Raw genomic sequence first — 24,759 nt, 5'->3', positions numbered from 1 at the left:
TACTGTGAGTAACATACAACAAAATTTCTTGAAAATGACAAACACTATAAAGGAAGCAACGTCGAAGAACATACCAAGAACAAGGTGATTTAGAAAAAACTACTGGTTCGATAACGAATGTAGAACAGAGTTAAAAAAAGATCAGGTTTGACCTAGAACGACCTAGAAATATGCCGAACATGGAAAAAAAGTAAAGAAAATCCTAAGGGAGCGGAAACGAAAGTATATGGATGATAAAGTAAAGCGCAGTGAAGAAAATTACAAAAAAAATGAAATAAAAAATTTTTACAAAGAGGTAAAATACATTAAAACTGGGTATCAGAGAAAAAGGATAAATGTAAAAGATAAGCAAGGAAACTTGATAGTGGACGAAGACCAAATATATGAAACTTGGAAAGAATATTTCGAAGAGATGCTAAATGTAGGAGTGGCTACTGAAGAAAATTATATTGTTTCTAAACCTCAAATAGCAATAGAAGAAATCCCAAAGCCCACAAGCGAAGAAATTGAAGAAAAAGATATGAAAAATCAAAAAGCCCCGAGGAGAGCCGCATTGTGGCAGAGAACTTAAAATGTAGAGGAGAGGCTTTAATAAAAAAACTTAGTGAGCTAATACTTCGAAGTGTGGTATGCTGAAGAAATACCTCAATAATGGAATAAGTCGATTATAATTCCTACATATTTTTTTTGAAAACATTTTTTACAAGATCAGACCTTAGTCTACAGCTTAGAATCCGAATAATCAGATGTTACGTTTTTTCTGTCTTACTGTATGGCTGTGAAAGTTGGACAATGGACTCTGAAATAGAAAAAAGAATAGATGCTTTTGAGATGTATATTTACAGACGAATGTTGAGGATTCCATGGGTACAAAAAGTTACTAATGTTGAGGTACTTCGTCGCATGTGTAAACCAAAAGAATTACTAAGAATAATCAAAGAGAGGAAAATGCAATACTTGGGTCATGTGTTGAGAGGCGAAAGATATGAATTACTTCAAATTATACTGGAAGGAAAAGTACAGGGCAAAAGATCAGTAGGAAGACGCCAGAACTCGTGGCTGAAAGACCTGAGGAGATGGTTAGATCGCTCATCCGCAGAGATCTTTCGCGCAGCAGTTTCCAAAACTACAATTGCCATTTGGATCGCCAACCTTCGAAAGGAGACGGTGCAACGAGAAGAAGGAATTCCTACACACAAAAAGGGAGATAGAACTAAATGCGCAAACTATAGAGGAATATCCTTATTAGAGGTAATATTTAAAGTGCTCGACATACTAATTAAAAAACGATTAGAAATATATGTAGATAAGAATCTAGGAGAATACCAAGAAGGATTTCGGAAAGGAAAATCAACAACCGATCAAATTTTTATGCTAAAACAAATCCTGATCAATTGCTATGAATACAACATTTCAGCACAAGTACTTTTCATTGATTACAAAGCCGCCTACGATACAATAGACAAATTCATAGAAGCGCTAAAAGAATTTCAAGTGCCAAAAAAAATAGTAAGATTAGTAAAAATGACAATTAGATAAATCATTTGTGCTGTGAAATGCAACGGTATAGTCTCAGAAGAAATCGAAGTGTAAAAAAAGGTGACAGCAACGCATGGAAAAGCATTTAAGATTAAGTAGATTAACTGGTAGATATATGTAGCGAATAGAAGACCAGACTGGAATAATTATTGAAAGTAAAGTTTATAAAAACCATAATTAATTATCAAGATGAGGCAAGAACACTGATTTTTGAATGTGAGAATAGCAACGGGTAGTTTATGCTCAAACGTTGAAATTTATTAAATAGAAGACGTATAGTACTTGAATATCAATGTCAATGGAGGGATTGTTATTAATAAACAAAAAGATGTCCTACAAAATATAAAAAAAGTATCCGAAAGAAAAATGAATAGAGATGAAGAAATTGTAAAAACTACTACTTCTATCATTTTCATAGTAGAAATATTTTCGTAAATAATGTGGGTAGGTTTTCCTCGATTGACACCTACGATTGATCAGGCTCTATCGCCTCAAAACCAGAAAATGACAAACAAAAAACTGCCAAAAAATAAAAGTAAGTCTTCAGTTTCTAGTAATCTATAAAAGTAACAACGAGTGTGAACATCTGTTTGTGTTCTGCAATTAGGTGTTATAATGTCGACGATCATTAAAATTGTTACAAATTTGGTCAACTTACTATTCAGTGCTATTTTTAAATTCTTTGGATCAATTTTTTCGGTAAAAGCAACATCTGTTTTAAAATCTATATAATCTGTTTGACTTGGTTTATATTCAGCCTCGTAGTACAAATCGGTAAACTGTGGTGCAGTTACTGTTTCGTCCTTCTTAATTTCTATTACCAAAACCGATTTTCCTGTTTTAAAGATGCCAGTCTCTGTAGCTTCCATAGTCAGAACGATTTCTGTTAAAGAATCAAAATCTTCAGAATTCAGGGGCGATTTTATTTGTATACGCCATTTCTTTTGAGCTGTATCGTAAGTGACTGCAAAATTGTCCGTATAAGCTAGAAAAGGAACAAAATTTTAAAGGTCTACGCAGAATTTATAAATATAGTGTTATTCTGTAGAGTGTCAGCATAAATCTTGTAACAATCTAGATATAGATTATGTAAAGATAGTGTTGTTCTGTAGATTGTCAGTGTCCGAAAAGTACTATTTGATGCAAACTAATAAGTAAATATAAAAGTAGTGGACAATAAAATTTGAGTAACTGCAACGAGAGACCTAAAAAATATAAACAGATAATTGATGGATTCGACCGTTACTTGATGGAAATTCATTTTATGTAACAATAAAACACTGAAAACTTTGTTTTCAAAACTTCCACAAAATTTATTTTAAATTCTTATCACTACAGCTGTTTCGGCTGATTGCCTTTCTCAAGTGCCTTGCACTTGAATCTCAATTAAACTCAACTCAACTTAGACTCAATTAAAAACGAATACAAGGAACAAGAAACCAAGGAACAATGTGGATTCCGTGGAGGACGTTGGTGTGTAGATCATTTCTTTACATTAAAGCAAATAATAGAGAAAAAAGTGAACACAGGAAGACGCCTTCACCTAACCTTCATAGATCTAATAAAAGCATGTGACATAATACCTTAATAAAAGCCATCAAGGAAATATACAGAAAAACAACAATAAAATTATTTCTTAATAAATCTTCGCAGAACGATCATTAATTTTTCCCAGCATTAATTTAATGATTTACAAACACTGAACAAAATAAATATTTAAATGATATAAAAGCAAATTTAAAATTGAATTGAATTTAAAATGATATAAAAGCAAAGTTAGCATTGTCTGGCGACAGTCTCGGGATCACGGCGACCTCTGACCTCCCAAATCGGATCTTTTTCACGTTCAACAGTTATTGATACACTTTCTTCTTTTCTGATGGATTCGCGTTGAATGTTTCACAATAAAATATTGTAATATGGTTTAATGGAGTGCAAATTCTCAATTTTTTCAGATACAGTGTGTCTCGTCCAAGAAAAATTCATTTAATATCGATAAATTTTCAGATTAAGCTATTAACACAACAAACTTTTAGGTAAAGTTTGCTTTTTTCATCATTCTCATCAACATAAGCTGCTGCTAGGGTGATACGCCGATTCTAGTAATTATCTAAGTGTAGCCCATAAGTCCATAATGATGTCAAAATCTACGTACGTGGTTCAACACAACTCTCTTCAGGGGCACTACAAGAACAAGAATTTTATGTTTCTCGCTTCGTAATGTTATATGTATACACTTACTTTACTTTTTCGTGTCTGGATCCGACTACAGTTTTTCTGCCCAATATTGGGCTACGTCTACACCCTTTGTATTTGCGAGCCATAAATCATCGAGGGGCAAAGTCTGCATACTCTCAGGTGCTCCACGTTCTGTATTTCCCCACATTCACAAAGTGCGTCGCTGTCTGTCTTGATGCCCCATTTAATGAGGTTCTGTTTTACAGGAGCAACACCTGTGTGTATGCGATTCAGTTTCCGCCAGGTTCTCCATATATGTATACAAAAGATATATTACTGGTCCAAGAGTACTGACTTCTGAGACCCTGCGTTTATTGATTTGAGCTCAAAGTACTCCTTTTCTATTATTTTCTATTATTAACGTTTGCTAGTTTTTTCGTAAATTTTTCAACACAAGTTTTTTCTTTTAAACTCCAGTTACTCAAACATTTAAATAACCAATAAAGTTAAAAATATAAAATCTACTAGACTTGACAAGGCACTTTCTTTATTGAAGGGATGTTCGAATAAGATATTTTCGATTCTAACTAATTTTGAAAATGACTGTATGTATTTATCGAAAAATTTGAAGGCATCTTAAAGATATCTAAGGTAGTTGCCGTTTATAAAAAATCTCAAATGAACTTCCTCTCTAACTACAGAGGTGTCAGAATCCTAAGGATATTTGTTAAAACATTTGTTCTACAACATACCACAAGGTAAGTTAAGAACTGGAGCAATATACAAAACCGCCATAAACGTCTAGTATCTATTTAAAAAGGTAAATATTTGGCCCAAAAGGTCAAGGCCATTCAAGACCATAACGGAGAAATAAAAACTGACATAGAGAGCATTACAGAAACATGGAAAACCTACTGCTGAGAATTATACAAGTAAACTTCAAAAGATGCACCAATCTCAGAACACAATAAACATACCATCAAAGAGTCAGAACCAATTATTTTACGATCAGAAGTACAGAAGGCTCTCAACCACCTAGAAATAAAAAAAAACGGAGATAGATGGCCTACCAGCAGATACTCTCAAAGCAATGTGTGAGTGGCCTAATAAGTGGTGCGAATTAACCTTTATCTCTATCCATAAGAAAGGATCACTAACCATATTCAGCAATTACAGAACCGTTGACCTTATTCCTCATGCATACTCCTACATACCTACTTACATATAATCAATGAACGGCAAAAGAACTTTTAATATGATATATGAGAGTGCCTAACTACCTAGTTAATCTACTAAGATACATAGTCCATTCGCTCAGGAATATTTTCACACATTCATAGTCGGAAACCTACAACATGAAAATTTCCACCCCACACTATTAACAGCTCAAATAGACTTACTATTGCAGACTTCTTTCATTGAAAAAAGAGGAATTACAAATAGGGAAGTGTATACTAAACCCATAACATTTTCAGTATATTTTTAAAAATATATTTCAGTTGTTGTAATTTAAAATATTATTATATATACACCAAATAAATAGTGATGGTACAAAAACTATTTTGTAAATAGTAATGTCAATTACTAAATTTTTTTCAAATAAAAATAAGTAGTAAAGATTTTGTGATCGATATAGCATCACATATGAAATTTCTGGGGACGATTTTATAGATTCTCAGATGCCACAATGCGTAGAAATGCATCAGAAAATATAAAAAAGGTTAAACAAACAGCAAATCTCAAACTTTTTCACTTTATTTTAAAAAATTTCATTTTTTTCTCGAAGTTCGATGGACCGTCAAACCCTAATTTTAAAATACGAAAAACCATGAATTGAATAATTAGAGCATCGATCACTCCAGAGAAAACAACTATGATTAAATAGGATAAGGTATTCTCCGACTCGAAAAATAGATCATCTTCAATGCCTTAACTGTCCCCACCAGAGTATTCTCGAAGAGAATGTAACACGCGAATGAAAAACCTATATCCACTATATATATAACCAATTTATCAGGATATCATAAAGTATATATTGAATGGTTAATATAATAATAGTAGAGAGATTTTTAGTTCTTCTCATTTAACACAGATGTTTTTGTTCACCAATATTTTTGTTTATGAAGTATTCGAAGAGAGACGTTTCTCTTCTTGCACAACACAAAATTCTACATACTGTATATGTTACAAAAGAGCAAAAACCAAAATCCATCGATAACCTTAGCGCAGTGTCGACAAAAATGGAACTATCGACGAATATGGTACTATGTTTCAACCTGTTTCTTGATATTTTTTCCGCCCACGAGCTGTCGTGGGCTCACAATAGTACCGAACCATGCACCTGATTCAGAAAACGCTATTGTTGTTCAACATTCGTTAGAAGATAAGAAGGATTAACAGAAAACTTCTCTACAGGGTGCGCATTTGAATTAAGACGTAATTTGAACATCTTATTTAATTTCTACACAGATAGAAAAATTGTGGGATGGTGTGGGATATACAGTCAAATTAATATGTTGATAGATATACAGAGCTATAGAAAAGTGTTTGATCTTTGAAATAATTTTTTGTTAATTTTTTGACATTTCTTTATGCTTCAGTGTTTCAATATATAATATATATTATTATTTACAATAAGTAGAAGAGGGTAGTCTGCTGATATAATATAGCAACCACTGGATCATTCCTACTCTAATAGCGCCACTGCATATACAATTATATTCGTTCAACAATTTTACCCTTCACCAACGCAAGAGAACCACCGAGACAGGTGTTTACATTAACTAACAGCCAACTGTGTTAGTTTTAAAACTTATTAACTTAGAATAAAAAATCCAAGGACAAAAAGCAAAAACCAATAAACTAAACTTAGTTTAGTAGATAATATTTTAAAACCAATTTAATAATATAATAAGGAACATCGGAGAACAACTAGAAGATCTAGAGGAAGTATGGAGTGAATTTAAAAACCAAGTTACCGAAATCTCCACAAATAATGAAAGAAGAAGAAAACTAAATGGATGGTAGAATACATCTTGAAATTGATGGAAGAAAGTCGACTTATAAGATGGGTGGAATACTTAACCAGGTACTTAATATAAAGGAGGAAGAAGAAAACCTGGAAGACGAAAGAGATGAGGTAAGGGAAGTGGACGAAAGGGAAGAGGAACCTCCAACGATTTTTGAAGTGAAAGATGCAGTTAAGAAACTAGCCAGAAAGAAATCCCCCGAAATAGATAATCTCTCAGCTACTAAAAAATGGCCATGATACCATAATGGCATTGCAGCAGCTTATAAAAGAAATATGCACACAGAAATCCCTCCCCAATGATTGGAATATTGGAATACTTTTCACCATACACAAAAAAGAAGAAATCTTTGAATGCTTTAACCACAATATAAATATAATGTATTTCCCACAGTACTATTTCACCGTATGGCACAATATGCAGAACGGATAGTAGGAAAATACCAGACTGGCTTCAGAGGTAGTAAATCAACAATTCACCAGATTGCAACTCTAAAACAAATTTTAGAAAAAAACACTGGAATATGACATTGATACTTATCACATATTTATAGTCTATAAAGCAGCCTTTCAAAGAACTCAAAAAAAAGACTAATGAAAGACAAGACCGCACTTGTTCAAGTTTGTAGACATGCTTTTGGTTCAATCCACGGCATATCAAGGAAACGTGTAAATCTCATTGCTCAAACTTTTCGTGACAGAGATATTGCAGTGCCACCTAGTAACAAAGGAAAGCATACAAATAGACTCAACCGAAAATCTAACGAGACACTCAAAAAAGTGAACATGCACATCCAAAGCTTTCCAAGGCGTGAATCGCATTATAGTAGAAACAAATCCCGTCGCTTCTATTTATCTCCAGATCTAAATGTAAAGAAGATGCATCAACTCTTTGAAACTTTACGAACCAGAAAGTGTTAGCAATCCTAAATATAAACCCAAAGTTCCCTATGACTTTTACTATTGATACTTCAAAGAAAACCTTAACTATAGATTTGGCTCACCTCGATCAGATACGTGCAAAATATGTGATCAAAGATGTGACCCTCGACGAAAATGAACGAAAAGTTTTAGCAGCGGAAAAAAAGTTGCATGAAATTAAGGCCGATTTTTTTTTAAGGAGCTGAAGGAGAAAACCACATTGTGCAAGCTTAGCGACGAAGTGGAGGTTCTGACCTTTGATTTCAAACAAAACCTTCCACTTCCAAAAATTCCTGCTGGGGAAGCTTTCTACAAACGCCAGTTGTAGACATACAACTTCTGCGCCCATTCTGGTAAGACAAATCAAGTACACTTTTATATGTATGAGGAAACTACGGCTCGAAAGTCACCAAACGAAGTAGTGTCATTTTTGTAAGTTCATAAAAAATGTACTCCCTAAAAATGTTAAAGTTTTATACGTTTTCTCCGATAACGCTGCTGCGCAAAACAAAAACTCAGTAATGATTTAGTTTTTGTATTTGCTGGTGAGAATTAGATCTATTGACAAGGTATACCACCGCTTTCCTAAGCTAGGACATAGTTTTCTTCCCTGTGATCGCTGCTTTGGAGTTATTGAGAAGTTTTTAAGGAAGAAGGACTACGTTTTTATCCCCCAACAATATGCTGATTTTGTTAAACAATCATCCAAACAGTTTATTTTATTTCCATTCTGGTAAAAAAAATATGATCCTGAACTTTAGTGGTCACTATAAAGCACATCTTAAAAAAGTTATCTCAGATACAGAAAAGCAAAGACTCTAGATTTCCAAATACCGAATTTTCTAGTACAGCAATGAACATTTAGATGGTATTAAAGTCAGTATATCTACTGGCATTTCGAGTTCTCACTTTTGCTAAATCTTGAAAAACAGCGACCTCTCAGTTTCTTCTGATATTTCTGTCTATTGCATTCCTATACCTGTCAAAAAAGGCAAATATGCAGATGTAGTGCAGTTGGCAACACGATTCGTTCCTATGGACCAAATGGCTTTTTACATTCGTCTCACAAATGATACAGCCATGGCAGAGAACCAGAAAACCGAATCATCTGGAACGGATGATGACGACCAGGTAGATGAATGAAAGATGTGTTTGCTCGTGTGTTTAATGTTTCATTTATTTTTTTTGAATTCTATTTTTTGACACCAACCTGTTTCTTTTTACAGATTTTTTCGTATTTTTAGTTTTTTCCTCAAAAATGATGGTAAAGAAGCATAATTTCACGTGTTTGGTACAAGAAAGATGCAGATCCAACATTTTTTCAATTTTTTTTTACTTATTCAAAAATTATCTACTTGAAAATAGTCTCAAGTTGACTGAATCTGTTTGTCATCGATTGATATTATGTCTTTCGCGTTAAAATAAAAACGTTTATTAAAAACAGTTTTTTTTTAATTTCCCAACAATTACCAACATCCTGCAAAAATAAACAAACATGAACACTATGAACTTGTGTACATTTTGGAACTTTGTGCTTGCGTGTATAAAAATCATTCTAACTCTTACAAAAAAACACTTATTATCATAATAATTGTAATACTACTCGTAGAATTGTTTACCTTGTACTCAAACAAAAGGCTTTAAAGCTTAAAAAATATTTTATTAGTGTAATAAAAAAGCAAAATACGTCTTTGATACAACCCTTTACCATTTTTTGGACGTTTGGCACCATGCAAATGTCTTTCTCGAAACTCGCAGCAACAAAATACAAGGAAACAGGTGAATGCGTACTGGAACAACCACGGACTACTATTTTAATTTTCAATCATTTGCTTTATTTGTATCATTGGCGTGGGCAGAATTTAATAAACAATAAAAAAATATTTATATAGAAATTACAAACTATTAATTATATACAAACTACTACGATTATCATTAACAAGAAAAATATCTAGAAATAACTACAAATTACACAGTTTTCACTATATTGTTTATCTCAACTTTTCTATGTAGCACTTTTACTTTATCCTGCCAATTTGCATCTTGCACTCTACTCTAATTCATTACTAAACGATATTCTAGGTTTTCCTTTTTATCTTCGTCTTATCAAACTCTTTTTCTTCGTTATTCCCGGGATTTAGCATTTGCTATTTATTTTTCCATCATACTATACATTTTCTTACTTGTTACCGACATTGACGCCTGTTTCACGACCTTTCTGGCACAGTTGGTTCTTACGCTAGCAAAGTATGCAGCTCCTGTGCCAGACATGCCAAAAATAAAAGGCATCAATGTCGGTAAACATTGGTCGACTCATACTTAGTACCATTCAGAAACAAATTTAGTGAGGATTAACACCATTCGTCAATTGTCATTCGTTATTTGTCAAAATATACGGTGAAGCAACAAATTTTATTATAACGACAATAGTAAAAATACAAAGATTAAAACTAATCCCACCACATTCCGCATTCTGGAACAATGTAAAATCCTCGTCTGACAATTTGTTTAGGAGGATTTATGGCGCCAATTACATTGTCCCAAGAATACTAAATTTGGTCGCGTCTTTCTGGCCATTTCCAAAACTTTAGCGATTTTACCATGGCAGTGATCATCGCTCCATCATTTTCTATTGCTGTTATCACTTCAGCGTAAAGGTGATCTTCACAGAAAAATAAAAAGTACTAACCAATATTTTTTAACATCATTTACTTCAGAGTTACTAACTTTTTCAGCAATATTGGTTCCAGCAGAACCTGAGGCGAGTTTTTCATTAAATTCAATTTCTTCGTCCATCTCTTGCAGCTCATTTATATCATCATCTGATAAATCCCTGCCTAGGAGAAAGTGGTCGTCCAAAACAATGTCCTTCTATAAATCATCTACGATTTCTGGCTCAACAGCTTGATGAGGTGTGGAATCAGATGCTTCAGTTAGATATGTTAAACTTATTTCAGAATGGGCAATAATTTGTCTCACTGGAACAGTTATTTTCTTCATCACATTAGATTGCTTAATTGTTTTAAACCGCTACATGAGTGGTGTTACATCGCAATGAACGATACCACGTTTCTTAAATCCCGAGTTTAATATCTCATCGCTAGTCTTTTGTATTTTTTTGATTAATGACCGTAAAAGTGTTAGAAAATGATGTTTTTTAAGCACATTTGATCTACTCTCTACAAAAGTCTCTTTATTTTAGATAAAATTTTTCATTGAGGCAAATATTACAACATCTAACGTTTGTGTAACTTAGGTGCTATTCAAAGGCAAGCATATAAAATAAATCCAGGACTTCAACATCAATATAAGAAGAATAATTGTCTCCTAAAACGACCTTCTTTCCCTGATTTTTTTTAAGCCTGAGCAATAGAATAGTGTTAAACCAATTGGCTAATGTCTGTGATTCGAACCAACTAGATGCAGTATTTGCATAACGAGTACCAGCGGGGCCGGTATCAGTCCAGGTGTCCCACAAAGGCTTGGATTTGTACACCACATAAGGAGGTAGTAGCTCACCAGCTGCATTTCCACACGTCATAAGAGAAATGCTACTCTTTGAACAGCTACAAATTCGTTCAGGATATTTAACTCCACGTTTAGTTAATACCTTTTTTGCCCGGGATCATCTGTTAAGTTAGTCTCGTCATAATTAAAAATAGCATTTATCTCCACACCAGTTAATGTTTGTTTTAAAATTTCTATGTATTCAGTCATTTGGTCTGCATTGAGTGCTGCTTCCTTTTACGTTTGAGGCTTTCCTTGCAGTAAGGTCCTTATGATGACAAAAATGATTAGACCTAATCCATACCTGAAGTATTATCCTTAAAGTGAGTTATTTTTTTCCTTGTCGATTTAAATAAGTCTTGATTATTTGTTGCGAAAACCAGCATCATTAAAGCATGAATGCATGAATGCATTGTACGAAGCATCTTACCTCTTCATAAAAGAATATTGATGGTTTTCCAAGTTTTCTAGCCTGCACTTCTTTTAATTTGTAAAAAATAGTTCTCGTTGAAATGTTACAGGATTCAGCGGCAACTCTTATACTCATGCCATCTTTCTTTGCTGAAAAACATGCCTTCAAATCTTCTTCTGAGTAGTCTGCATATTTGCGAGATCCCAGTTTCCTTTTATAACGTCTGGGAATTTCCTGAAAACCATTTTCCTATTTAACTTTTACTCTTGGGGATACTTTGCACCACTTGCAAGTTGGCAGTGCAAAGTATACCCAATCCCACGTGTTAAGTATACATGTAAACAAGATTTTTTTTATTGCTATCCTGGCTTAAAACCAAAATTTTAATAACTAAAAATCGCAATCGGTTATGGTATATTCATTACACGTGTATTTAGCAGTTTTTATTTGCTGGAACTATCTGCACAGTACCAGATATTGATTAAAAAAGAGAGCAAAATCGGGCGGCATGAAGCCGAGAAAATATAATTTTTGGAACGGGTTGTGATTTTGAGCTAGCCGATTCACTGTTTGTTCGGCGCGCCAAAGGGCGTTCCCTACCCTACCTCCTATGCACTTCGAGCTACTTTTCAAGCGAAAACAATTTTTTTGTCTTTTTATTCACGTTGTCATGAGGCGCATTACACAAAAATGTTTATATAATAAGTACTTGACAAGATAAGAGTATCTGTTTAAAAACGAGCCATCTATCACTTATGGTTAGGCGGCAAATGTATGCCGATTTTAAGTCTAGATATCTCGGTAATCAATAAACCGAATGCATTTTTTTAATAAGCGTCTTTCAAAGTTTTGAGCAAAGATCACACATTTTGAAATTGATATGTGTAAAACTCGTGAAGTTTCTTTATTTATATATAAGCCAAAAAATTATTTATAACTTTAAAAAGTTCCCGTGCGTTTGGAAGATTTGAAAGAAAAAAAAATCGACTATTTAAAGTGCTTATTTAAAACTCATAAAAACTGCATAAAAAATTGAAAAATTTAACTTTTACCTTTTATATTTTTTTCTAGGAGCAATATCTCCCGAGTTATAGGCGAAAGTGTGCTCGTAATAAGTAAAAAGTCTCGATTTTTTCTAGAATTTGTTAATTTGAAAAATTAGGCACAGATGACTGGCGCATAATATCGTGATTATTGACACAAAGTACATCCTGAAGTGATTCCAGCAAAAAAAAAGACTTAAAGAAGAACTAAAATAGTTTGATATCCTGTACTAATGTGCTAATGTCTGAAGAAGTTATTATAGAGATGAAAAGAAAGGTTAAAACTATAGTTTACAATATTTTTCTATATCAAAAGAACTGTTTTGGGGCACGCCTCTGTGTTATATTCATACGCACAAACGTACAGGATGTGTCGTGGACAGGTGGATTTCGATTTCGCCTTCATTAACACACAAAAGTCTATGAAATATCATTTCGTGAAGTAAAGTGAATACAAACATTAATATTCAAAAGATTTGATTGGGCAATGAACAATGGACCTTTGACCCTCCGAGGAAAACAATAGTTTACCGCCGACGTGACATCAGCATAAACGGCAAGGAATAAACGGGCGAGGAATATATTTTTTATAAAGTGTGAATAATTATCGGCGTGAATAAAATAAATATCTTTTTCTTATATACAGGCTTCTAAGATTTGTTTTTTTTTTTGCAGTGTTTGTTCCATATTAGATTTAATCTATTTCAAATATCAATGGCAATAAAAAACAAAATACATATCTTCGCAATCGCACAAGTCTAGTTACCCCAATATTTAATTATATTACAACTATATTAGTATGCTCTTGCAGACCTATCTAATTCACAATCACTGTGTGTCAGCTAATAGAAAAAATAATCAACAAACATCTTTTATGGTATTTTGAAAAACACAAAATTTTTCCAAAGGAACAATCTGGCTATCAAACACAGCACTTTTCAAGAAATTAACTTCTCCAAATTTAAATCTCCATCATAATTAATAGCAAGCGAGGTATTATAGCAACTATTTTCGATATTGAACATCATATCTAGAAATGCAATTCTGAAAAACTCTCTCAATATAACCTCACTATAGTGTATTTTTATGTATGAGAGAGTAATAAAACAATAAATTATGTATGCAAATCCCTAAACTGTTGATACGGGTGACTCAATGAAAAACAGATATTTGTCAACAAGTTTACAGAAGTATATAGGAAAACAATTTTAAATTGAGTATGACCACCAGGTATAAAGGTTGGAGCAGCATAGAATACAATAGTTGTGAGGGTTACTAATCCCTAAATAAGGTTGCCAGTGTCGGAGTGATGGAGGTTAACAGGTACTAATGAATTTGCAAGAAATGTAAGATGTTTATTTTATTGGTTATATATAACCAATAAAAGTTTAATAAGTACCTACCTATTTGCAAAATAAAGTTTAATTCTTTAGATAAAATAAAACTTTAATTCTTTAATTCCAGGAATCTACGACAGTAATTGACTAGATAATTACCTTCTAAACTTATTCCACAGAAAATGTGATAGTGGGTTTTTCCATTTTGTATATAGGAAGGTCCAAGTGGCGTATTCAAAATTCTTAACAGTTCACTAAAAGTAGGTACTTCAGTTGCAAGGTGCAGTTTATTATGTATACTAGTGTTATGGAAAATTTGGAAGTGCCGTGTAAACGCCGAAAAATTGGTCCTCTAACAGTTAATGAAAAAACATTAATATTTAATTGTTTTAAATCATTTACAGACAAACGTTTATGTGAAAGTGTTGATGAGACCGTTGAGTTAGTTAGCAGTACACTTGGTGTTGGGAAATCTACGATTTACAGAGTTATTAAAGAAGAGAAATGTGGTAGTTTTCAAATGCCACGTAATGCTCCAGGGAAACCAAAATTTCAAATAGAATATCATTTTAAAGAAGGACTTCGACGGAAAGTGCATGAATTCTTCTTTAGACAAGAATTTCCAACATTGGATAAAGTTCTTGTCTCAGTTCGAGATGATAAGGATTACCCAGAAATGAGTCGAAGTACGTTATGGAAACTTTTAAAAGAAATAGGCTTCCGCTGGAAAAAGAATCCCAGAAAGTCTATTTTATTAGAAAGAAGCGATATTGTCATATGGAGAAGACATTTTCTAAGAACCATAAAGGAAATGAGAAACCAAAAAAGAAAAATATTTTATCTTGATGAAACATGGATCAACGAGGGTCATACACCAAATACATTTTGGCAGGATGAAACTGTTACAAGTCAAAGGCACGCTTTTGTAAATAACTTATCTACTGGTTTAAACCCACCATCAGGAAAGGGACGCAGGCTGATAATAGTACACATTGGCAGTTCAGACGGTTTTGTTAAAGGTGGTTTATTAACTTTTGAATCAACTCGTACCGGTGACTACCATGAAGACATGAACGCTGATGTCTTTCAAGAATGGTTCGAACAAATGATAGATCTTCTTCCTAAGAACTGTGTAATAGTAATGGATAATGCAAGTTATCACTCCAGACTTATAGAAGGACTCCCCACAACCAAGTGGTTAAAAAAAGACTTGCAGAATTGGCTGAGTTTAAAAAATATGACGTACCATCCCGGATCTATAAGAAAGGAACTTTATTCGTTGTGTGCCCTTCATAAGGAAAAATTTAAAAAATACGAAATTGATGAAATTGCCAAAAATCGTGGAATGACAGTACTTAGATCTCCACCATATCATTGTGAATTAAACCCGATTGAACTGGTATGGGCACAGATAAAGAGTGAAGTTTCAAGAAAAAATACCACTTTTAAAATTCATGATGTTAAACAGTTGTTTTTGGAGGCCGTAAATAATGTAAAACCTGAAAACTGGGAAAAGGCAGTAAATCACACTATTAAAGAAGAGGAAAAAATGTGGAAGCTGGACAATATTACTGATAAAATGATCGAGCCAGTTATTATAAATCTTGGTTCTGAAAGTTCATCTTCTGAATCTGATTTGGATTTGTAACAAGTAGCTGTAAGTTTTATATTAATATTTTTATTCATCTATTTAACATACCTTAGACGGTTTTAAAAACTCTTTTTCTCTTTTGTAATTTTTAAAAATTAAAAAAAATGTGAATTTTTTAAAACCCTTTTTAATGTAGGCCAGTCAGTTCTAATATAGTGTGTGATAAAAGAGGTCACTTTTGTTTATATACACATAACACTTTATAACACTGAAATAATTCATTTATTTTTTACAATTATTCAAAGTAATTTTTCAATTAATCTTGAGCACGCCCATGGAGTGATCGGAGCTACCAGTTAAAATTATGCTAATTACTCTCTCGTTCATAAAAATAAACTATAGCAACATAAACGCTTTTACAAAAAAATCCAACATTTAGAATATTCAGAGTTTCGATCAACAACTTTTTTCTTCTCTATATACCCAAAATGTTGAAGTCCCTCAAAGTTAAGTTTGAAGTACATCCTTGTTTATTCTTACCATTAGCAAAATAAGCAATATACAACCCTTCTCAAATGCGCGTTATATTCTGATGGTCTAATAATGTACCTACTAGCATTGTTAATCCACTAGTTAAGTACTAGCAAAATCTCTAATAGTTATCCTCATTGTTTGTAGAAATTTTATGAAAAACATAAAGTCTCTCTGAATCGGCCAAAAATCAGATATATGAGAATGAATGAAACGTTGATACACTTCTTTACTCTGAAAATTATAAATAAAATCATTTGCAAAATGCAAGCAAATCGTCTTCTATCAGAAAAAGATATTTACTCATTAATATTAAGAAACGAATATTAAGACGTAGATGGCAGCTGACGAGAGCACCACAAGAGAAGATCAATCTGAATAGAGCTGCTGCACAGTTAAAAGCATTATTAAATAACCACAAAAACAATGGTATAGATTCTTATTTCAGATATCTTTCGCCTAGAGACGCTACCGAGTGTTCCCTCTGGAAAGAAACCAGACAAATAGAACGTCTTCAATTTATCTAAAATCTCACTATACACTTAAAACTCCTCGAAAAAAATTTACATTAAATAAATCAATAATATCATTCACACTATATTAAATTCCAAAAAGTCCTCAGGGTATGACCTAATTACTGTAACAATCTTAAAGGAATTACCAAGAAAAGCCCTACTTTATCTTACACAACTGTATACTGCCGTATTAAGAACAGGACCTTTTTCTCGAGTTTGGAAATTAGCCCAAATAATATTATGTAATTCCAAAACCCGAAAATCGTTAGAGGAAATAAAGTCTTACAGACCTGTTAGCCCGCTTCCAGTCAGCTCTCTTACGTCTGCCCAGTTTGGCTTTAGGTCACATCACGCTATCACCGAACAAATTCACTGGGTTTACCAGCAAATACGCCAATCTCTGGAAAACAGAAAATATTGCTTCGGAATCATCTTAAATATCTCCCAGGCTTTTGACAAAATCTAGCATAATGGTCTTTTATACAAAATCAATAAATCCCTTTCCAACAATTACTTTAAGGTTCTATCTGCAAGACCACCGTTTCCTTGTAAAATATCACGAGGAGTAAACCATACTTTACTAAAGTATGGCTTAATAAGCTTTACTCTCTCCTAAAATTGTTCCTAAAGATAATTCATAAGATAATCTACAAGTTGTGTGAAAGTCAAATTTCCCCCAACCAGTTCGGGTTCACAAATGCTGTTGGTACTAGAGAGGCTGTGTTCTCAGTACAAGTCCTATTCCAGAGATGCAGAGACATCAACTGCGACATATACGCATGTCTGGTTGATTACGAAAAAGCGTTTGATCGAGTACAGCACGCCAAGATGATGCAAATACTAGAAGAAACAGCAATTAACAACCAAGATCTGAAAATAATTAGAAGTCTCTACTGGAATCAGACAGCAAATCTCAGAGTTGAAGGTGAACACACTGACTATGTGAAAATCATGCGTGGAGTGAGGCTAGGCTTTTGTCTCCTCTAATCTTCAATCTGTACTCTGAAAGAATATTTATCGAAGCTTTGCACGAAACTGGAAAAGGTATTCTACTAAATGGTTACCGGCTAAACAACATCAGATATGCAGATGACACCATAGTATTTGCGGACAACTTAGAAGACCTACAAGTTCTTATAAACAAAATCACGTAATACAGTCAACAATATAGACTCAATATAAATGTTAAGAAGACAAAGCTTATGATAATTAGCCAGAAAAGAATAACAGAAGGTCAACTCTACGCCAACCAATCCCCTGTAGAAAGAGTGACGCACTACAACTACCTCGGCACCATAATAAATGACGAATGGACCAACAACCAGGAGATTAGAGCACGCATCGAAAAAACTAGATCCACCTTCAATCGGATAAGGGGCCTTCAAGAGTCAGATCCTCTCTCTTGATACAAAAGTAACAATGCTGCGATGCTACGTCTTCTCTGTCCTTTTTTATGGTGTTGAATCGTGGACCTTGAACGAAGATATATGCAGAAAACTGGAAGCATTTGAGATGTGGCTATATCGGAGAATGCTTAAGATCTCGTGGACTGACCGAGTCACAAATGAGGAGGTCCTCAGAAGAATGAATAAGAATCGAGAAGTACTGACCACCATCAAAGCTCGCAAGTTACAATTCTTTGGACATATTATGCGAAATGAATCCAGATATGCTCTCCTTCAAGCCATCCTGCAAGGAAAAATATTTGGAAAACGAGGTCCAGGAAGAAGAAGAACATCTTGGTTAAAGAACCTCAGAATCTGGTTCAATACAACATCTGTGCAGCTTTTCCGCGCTGCTGCAGATAAGATAAAGATTGCCGTGATGATCGCCAACATTCGTAACGGATAGGCACATCAAGAAGAAGAAGCTTTACTCAAACAATTAGTGAAGAATACATCAAATTTTCAACAATGTGTAAAGAGTAAACAATAATGGACCGACACATTTTGCACTAGAAAGTTCCCAAACTATATTATCGAAAAAATAGGACTTGGGTATTTTGATTTTTCAATAACTATTTAAAATTGACTTATGATACGTGAAAAATTATGATTAATTGATAAAATAAGATGCAGCCTGTGGCCGCCAGCGTACGGTACACGCACTGTACACCTATTAGGACGGGCCCTGCCTAGCGGCTTTGATAAAATAAGGTAATGTACTTACAAATATATAGTATGTATGTATGTACAGCGTTAACAGGCCTTTTAGGCCCATTGCTGGATGGATAATTTCCATCGTTTTCTATTCTTAGCTAACAGCTTCCAATCTCTGATTCCCATCTCTCTGACATCTTCCATCACTGCATCTCTCCATTTCTTTCTTGGTCTTCTTGGCACTTGGAATTCTTTTAGTGTTTCTATTAACTTGTTTCTGTTTATTGTATCGTAGGCAGCTTTGTAATCAATAAAAAGTACTTGTGCTGAAATGTTGTATTCATAGCAATTGGTCAGGATTTGTTTTAGCATAAAAATTTGATCGGTTGTTGATCTTCCTTTCCGAAATCCTCCCTGGTATTCTCCTAGATTCTTCTCTATATATATTTCTAATCGTTTTTTAATTAGTATGGCGAGTACTTTATACATTACTTCTAATAAGGATATTCCTCTATAGTTTGTGCATTCAGTTCTATCTCCCTTTTTGTGTATAGGAATTATAATCGACTTATTCCATTCTTGAGGCATTTCTTCGGCATCCCATACTTCTAGTATTAGCTCACCAAGTTTGTTTATTAAGACCTCTCCTCCATATTTTATGTTCTCTGCCACAATGCCGCTCTCCCCGGGACTTTTTTGGTTTTTCATATCTTTTATTATTTCTTCAATTTCTTCTCTTGTGTGCTTTGGTATTTCTTCTATTACTATTTGAGGTCTAGGAACATAACAATTTTCTTCAGTAGTCACTTCGTCATTTAGTATCTCTTCGAAATATTCTTTCCACCTTTCACATATTTGGTCTTCATCCACTATCAGGTTTCCTTGCTTATCTTTTACATTCATCGTTGTTCCCTGGTACCCAGTTTTAATGTATTTTACTTCTTTATAAAAAATTTTTATTTCATTTTTCTTGTAATTTTCTTCAATGCGCTTAATTTTATTCTCCATATACTTTCGTTTCCGCTCCCTTAGGATTCTCTTTACTTTTTTTCGTTGTACGGCATACCTTTCTAGGTCGTCTTGTTTTTGCGAACGTAAACTTTTTAATCTCAAATCTGATCTTTTTTTTAACTCTGTTCTGCATTCGTCATTGAACCAGTGAATATATAGTAATATACTTAATTACAAGTATGCGCTAAAAACTGTATACTTAACAGTTTTATTTTATAATTATTTATCTATTTGATTATTTCTGCACTTTAAACCACTTCAGTGATGTTCCTTTACTGAGTAACACTGATTATCAGCATTTTAAAGGTATATATGTAACAAGCTGTCTATTTTATTTATTTATTTATTTACACCTATTTGTTTTTCGTATCACCTACGCGGTCTGAACTTTCTGTTACCCGAACAAGAATTTGAAAATATATGACGACTTATAGATTATAACAGTGCCGATAACATTTCGATGCAAGATAAATGTTTACAGAGCCCTAGACGAACAACAATATCAATTTGTATGTACAGACAGACTTAACGCTTGTCAGAAACGACCGGAGTACCAGCATAGAGCTTAGAACGGATGTAAAGATTAAAAAACCAAAATAAATGAATTAATTAGTGCAAGGTGTATCTTCGATATTTCTTTCGATTACTGAAAGCGAGTTCTTTCTATAGTTTTAATTCTTTTCTAACTATTTTTTAAATTATTTACGTAGAATTAGAGTTGTGAACCCTTTTAAGTTGTTGCCATTTCGTATATATTTTCACTCATTAGAATATAAATATGAACTTTATTAGTATCATTCATGAGCATGAAAATATTTTTTACAAGATCAGACCTTAGTCTACAGCTTAGAATCCGAATGATCAGATGTTACGTTTTTTCTGTCTTACTGTATGGCTGTGAAAGTTGGACAATGGACTCTGAAATAGAAAAAAGAATAGATGCCTTTGAGATGTATATATACAGACGAATGTTGAGAATTCCATGGGTACAAAGAGTTACTAATGTTGAGGTACTTCGTCGCATGTGTAAACAAAAAGAATTACTAAGAATAATCAAAGAAAGGAAAATGGAATATTTGGCTCATGTGTTGAGAGGCGAAAGATATGAATTACTTCAAGTTATACTGGAAGGAAAAGTACAGGGCAAAAGATCAGTAGGAAGACGCCAGAACTCGTTGGCTGAAAGACCTGAGGAGATGGTTCGACCACTCATCCGCAGAAATCTTTCGCGCAGCTGTTTCCAAAACTACAATTGCCATTTGGATCGCCAACCTTCGAAAGGAGACGGCGTCATGAGAAGAAGATGAACGTTATTAATTTTACCTTTCTCTGACAAAACAGGACTCAGCTTGTCTAACGAAAAAACAAAATGCTTGCTCTTCTCAAAAAAGCGAAAGAGGACAATCCAATTTTAACATTGAATTGTAAGAACCTGATCTTTATAAAAGAAATAAAATTCCTCGGTCTTACATTTGACAAAACATTGGTTTGAAAAAGTCACATTAAAAATCTAAAAGGTACTTACGAATAAAAAACTTATACAGAAGTAAAACACTTCACGTTTGTATTTAGCTATAAAACATACAGGGTGTTTCAAAAAAAGGTAACCCCGTCTCTAGGGTAGGTAAAAAACTGAAAAATAATTGGCGTTTGCTTAGTAAAAAATTTTTGTAACGCCATCCGTTTTCAAGATACAGGGCGTTGAAGAAAAATTTACGCATTTTTTACGATTTTGCCGAAACTACTGGCAACATTGTAATGAAATTTTATACGAATATGTTTTGGAAGCTGATACATCCCATGAATTTGTTTTTATATCTGATTCTCATAGAGGGCGCTAGTTACACGGATCGTACTAAGTATTAGTCAATATAACTTTTTTAAGAGTATAATTATTAATCAAAATTTCAAGTTAACTTAAACATCATTCAATTTTACACGAAAAAGGTTAAATTAATGAATGAGAACATAAAATAAAATTCAATTGCAGTAAGTGTTCAAAATGCCCTCCGTTTTCGCGAATACACAAGTCTATTCTTTTTTCTAAAGATTCCATTAACCTTCTAAACGGTAGGGGATCAGCTATCATGTCATTAAATTGACGTTGAATTCTTTCTTCCAATTCTTGGCGTGAATTTACCTCTGTAGCATAGACTTTTTCCTTAATATACGACCAAACTGCGTAGTCCAAAGGGTTAAAATCGCATGACCGAGGAGACCAATGAATCGGAGCTTCTGCACCTCTACCAATCCATCGATTCGGAAAATGATTACTCAACCAATTACGACACCTTCTATCAAAGTGTGGTGGAGCTCCATCGTGCATAAAAAACAAAGATCTTCGCTCGTTTAGCGTTAAATCTTCTAATATATCGAATAAGGAATTGTTTAAAAAATCAAGATACATATCACCATTTAAATTTCCAGGTAGAATATGATAACCTATTAATTTGTTACCTAAAGTTGCTGCCCAAACATTAACTTTAAATGAGTGTTGGTAATGTGATACCCTTTTGACTCGTGGATTCTCATCACACCAGTAGTGTGCATTATGGGAGTTAAACATACCTTGTCGCGTAAAGGTGGCCTTGTCCGTAAAAAGAATGATTTGACTCGATTTGAAAAATAATTTTCAAATCAAAATATTCCGAAAACGGTACACAGTATCGAGTTTTACCAAGAGTACCTTTTTCGTGTAAAATTGAATGATGTTTAAGTTTACTTGAAATTTTGATTAATAATTATACTCTTAAAAAAGTTATATTGACTAATACTTAGTACGATCCGTGTAACTAGCGCCCTCTATGAGAATCAGATATAAAAACAAATTCATGGGATGTATTAGCTTCCAAAACATATTCGTATAAAATTTCATTACAATGTTGCCAGTAGTTTCGGCAAAATCGTAAAAAATGCGTAAAATTTTTTTCTTCAACGCTCTGTATCTTGAAAACGGATGGCGTTACAAAAATTTTTTACTAAGCAAACCCCAATTATTTTTTAGTTTTTTACCTACCCTAGAGACGGGGTTACCTTTTTTTGAAACACCCTGTATAATTTAAAGTTTTTTAAAAAGTGTCGTCAAAATTTATACAGGAGCATAACGTGACGTTTTCGATCTAGATTAGATCATTCTCAGTGCCTTATTTTGTAATTGAAGCTAACACTAAAATTGTAGCTGTGACATCAATATATGGTTTTACATTGTTCCAAATTTAAATTCTAATGTGACTCTAGGTCGATGACATTGGATAAAAATTTAATCTGGAAATGTGGAAATCGTTTTCAAAAACGATTATTTAAAAAAACTGTGCGAAAATAGAAGTACATATAACCAAGTTGTTTTTTTTTGCAAACAAAATTGTTTTCAATTTAATTACTATTTAAATGGGAATAAGCCACAATTAAAGGTAAAAGTAAGTTTATTGAAGTTTATTTTTTATACAAAAAAAAACAAAATTTGTTTAATTTACTAATGTTTGTATTTTGAGAACGATTTCCGAAGTGGCAATTGAAACGTCAATAAACTTACTTTAATCTTTAATTGTGGCTTATTCCCATTTAAATAGTAATTACTTTAAAATGCCACAAGAAAATAGCTTCAGAACAATGTTTTCAATTTCATTTCTAGCTGTTCTCTTTTCGTCTTTCTGCAAATTCCTTTAACTTCTTCTGTTCTCTTCTTCTAGCCACATAGTTTTCAATCGTATTTTGGGCATTTGCTCAAGGAATTAAGTTTTTTAGTCATTTTAGTCTCTCCATTATCTTTACACTTGAATAAAATTAGATGTTTTGTCTTAATTGTTAGTACATATATACTACAAGGTTTAATGCTTGAAAATGTATGATAATATGTATTATTATTCTGTTGATGATTACTTAAAAATTGGTGTGATTTTTATTAACCTTTTTAAGACAAACAGTTTTCATTCTCTTTCTAATTTTTCTCTGGTATAATTAAAATTTTAAAACGAATATAACAAGCTTCTTAGATAAACAAGCAAATTTTCCGGTCATCGCCCGTACTACCAGATCATATATTCAAAGAACCTTTAAATGAATCGGACAAGAAAGGTTTGCATCAACTTGCTCGTGGGCCGAGCTAGCGGTAGATGACAGCTAAGCAATAGAAAAAAGAAGAATGAGCGAAGAAGAAGAGGTGTGTACAGGCTCGGGGAAGAGCACGTGTTAGGTTGCTACTGCGACTTCCGGTACACCCTCACCGAAGAAAGTGGAATTCTCGCGGTACAAAAGTGTAGTTGAGAGTTTTGAAATGAAGGGGCAAATGCTTTAGATTTAAAAGAAATTTTTAATATCGTTTTGAAGATATTATCTTGTGACATAATTTATGTTTCCCTGCTATTTCTTTTTATGAAGATAAACCACAAAAATTCCAATTAAAACTACGTGTTTTATTGACATTTTGACTCCCAGTTCGGAAATCGTTGTCACAATGCAAAAATCCTAGTAAATGTTCATAATATTATGTTTTTTCATCCTGATAAAGAAATTTAAATCAGTAACTTCTTTATTTGTGAATTTTTATCTTGATTTTACTATTAATTCGCATCATACTCTTCTTTTTGTTTGAAACGTTCTAAACATTTGGCAGTCCTCAGTTAGCTGTAGCTTTCTTCGTAGATATGTAAGTTGTTGCTATTAACACTCGGAGTCTTGTAATATTATTGCCACAAATTGGTCACATTGCTCCTGTAGGGATTATTTTTCAAGTTAACATTCCCCTATTCTAATTTCGCTGCCCTGTACTGATGATGAGCAAATAGTCAGAAATACGTATTTACCATTGCCTTCCATATAAAACTAATTTATTAGTAAATTTCCTAATATGTGTGGGCCGTAATCCCCTATCGTATTGATTAATCACATCTTTAAAGTTGTTTATAATTTTTTAATTTAAGGAAATAATACTCATCGATTTATTGCTAATGAAATATTCAAACAAATCTCGACATATTCTATTGTGATTTTAGAAATTCTCGAATAGGTGACTGACATCTTCGATTGAGTATTGATTAAAAAACCGATC

General features: G+C 33.3%; 1 protein-coding gene across 1 annotated transcript in view; it reads right to left on the bottom strand.

Annotated features, from left to right (window-relative positions):
- The window catches only part of LOC140436140 (uncharacterized), a 40,181-nt gene extending 30,244 nt beyond the window's left edge, over window positions 1-9,937 (bottom strand). Inside the window, exons 1-2 of the mRNA XM_072524847.1 lie at window positions 9,850-9,937; window positions 2,198-2,524 (exon numbers count right to left, since the gene is read on the bottom strand). Of these exons, the coding sequence (XP_072380948.1) occupies window positions 2,198-2,524; window positions 9,850-9,937 (415 nt within the window). The remainder of the gene's footprint in view (window positions 1-2,197; window positions 2,525-9,849) is intronic.
- Window positions 9,938-24,759: the final 14,822 nt, after the last annotated feature.

The sequence above is a fragment of the Diabrotica undecimpunctata genome, chromosome 3 (genome assembly GCF_040954645.1).
Source record: "Diabrotica undecimpunctata isolate CICGRU chromosome 3, icDiaUnde3, whole genome shotgun sequence".
NCBI classification, from domain to species: Eukaryota; Metazoa; Arthropoda; class Insecta; order Coleoptera; family Chrysomelidae; genus Diabrotica; species Diabrotica undecimpunctata.
The sequence above is the reverse complement of the archived record's forward strand: the minus strand, read 5'-3'. Positions and strand labels throughout refer to the sequence as shown.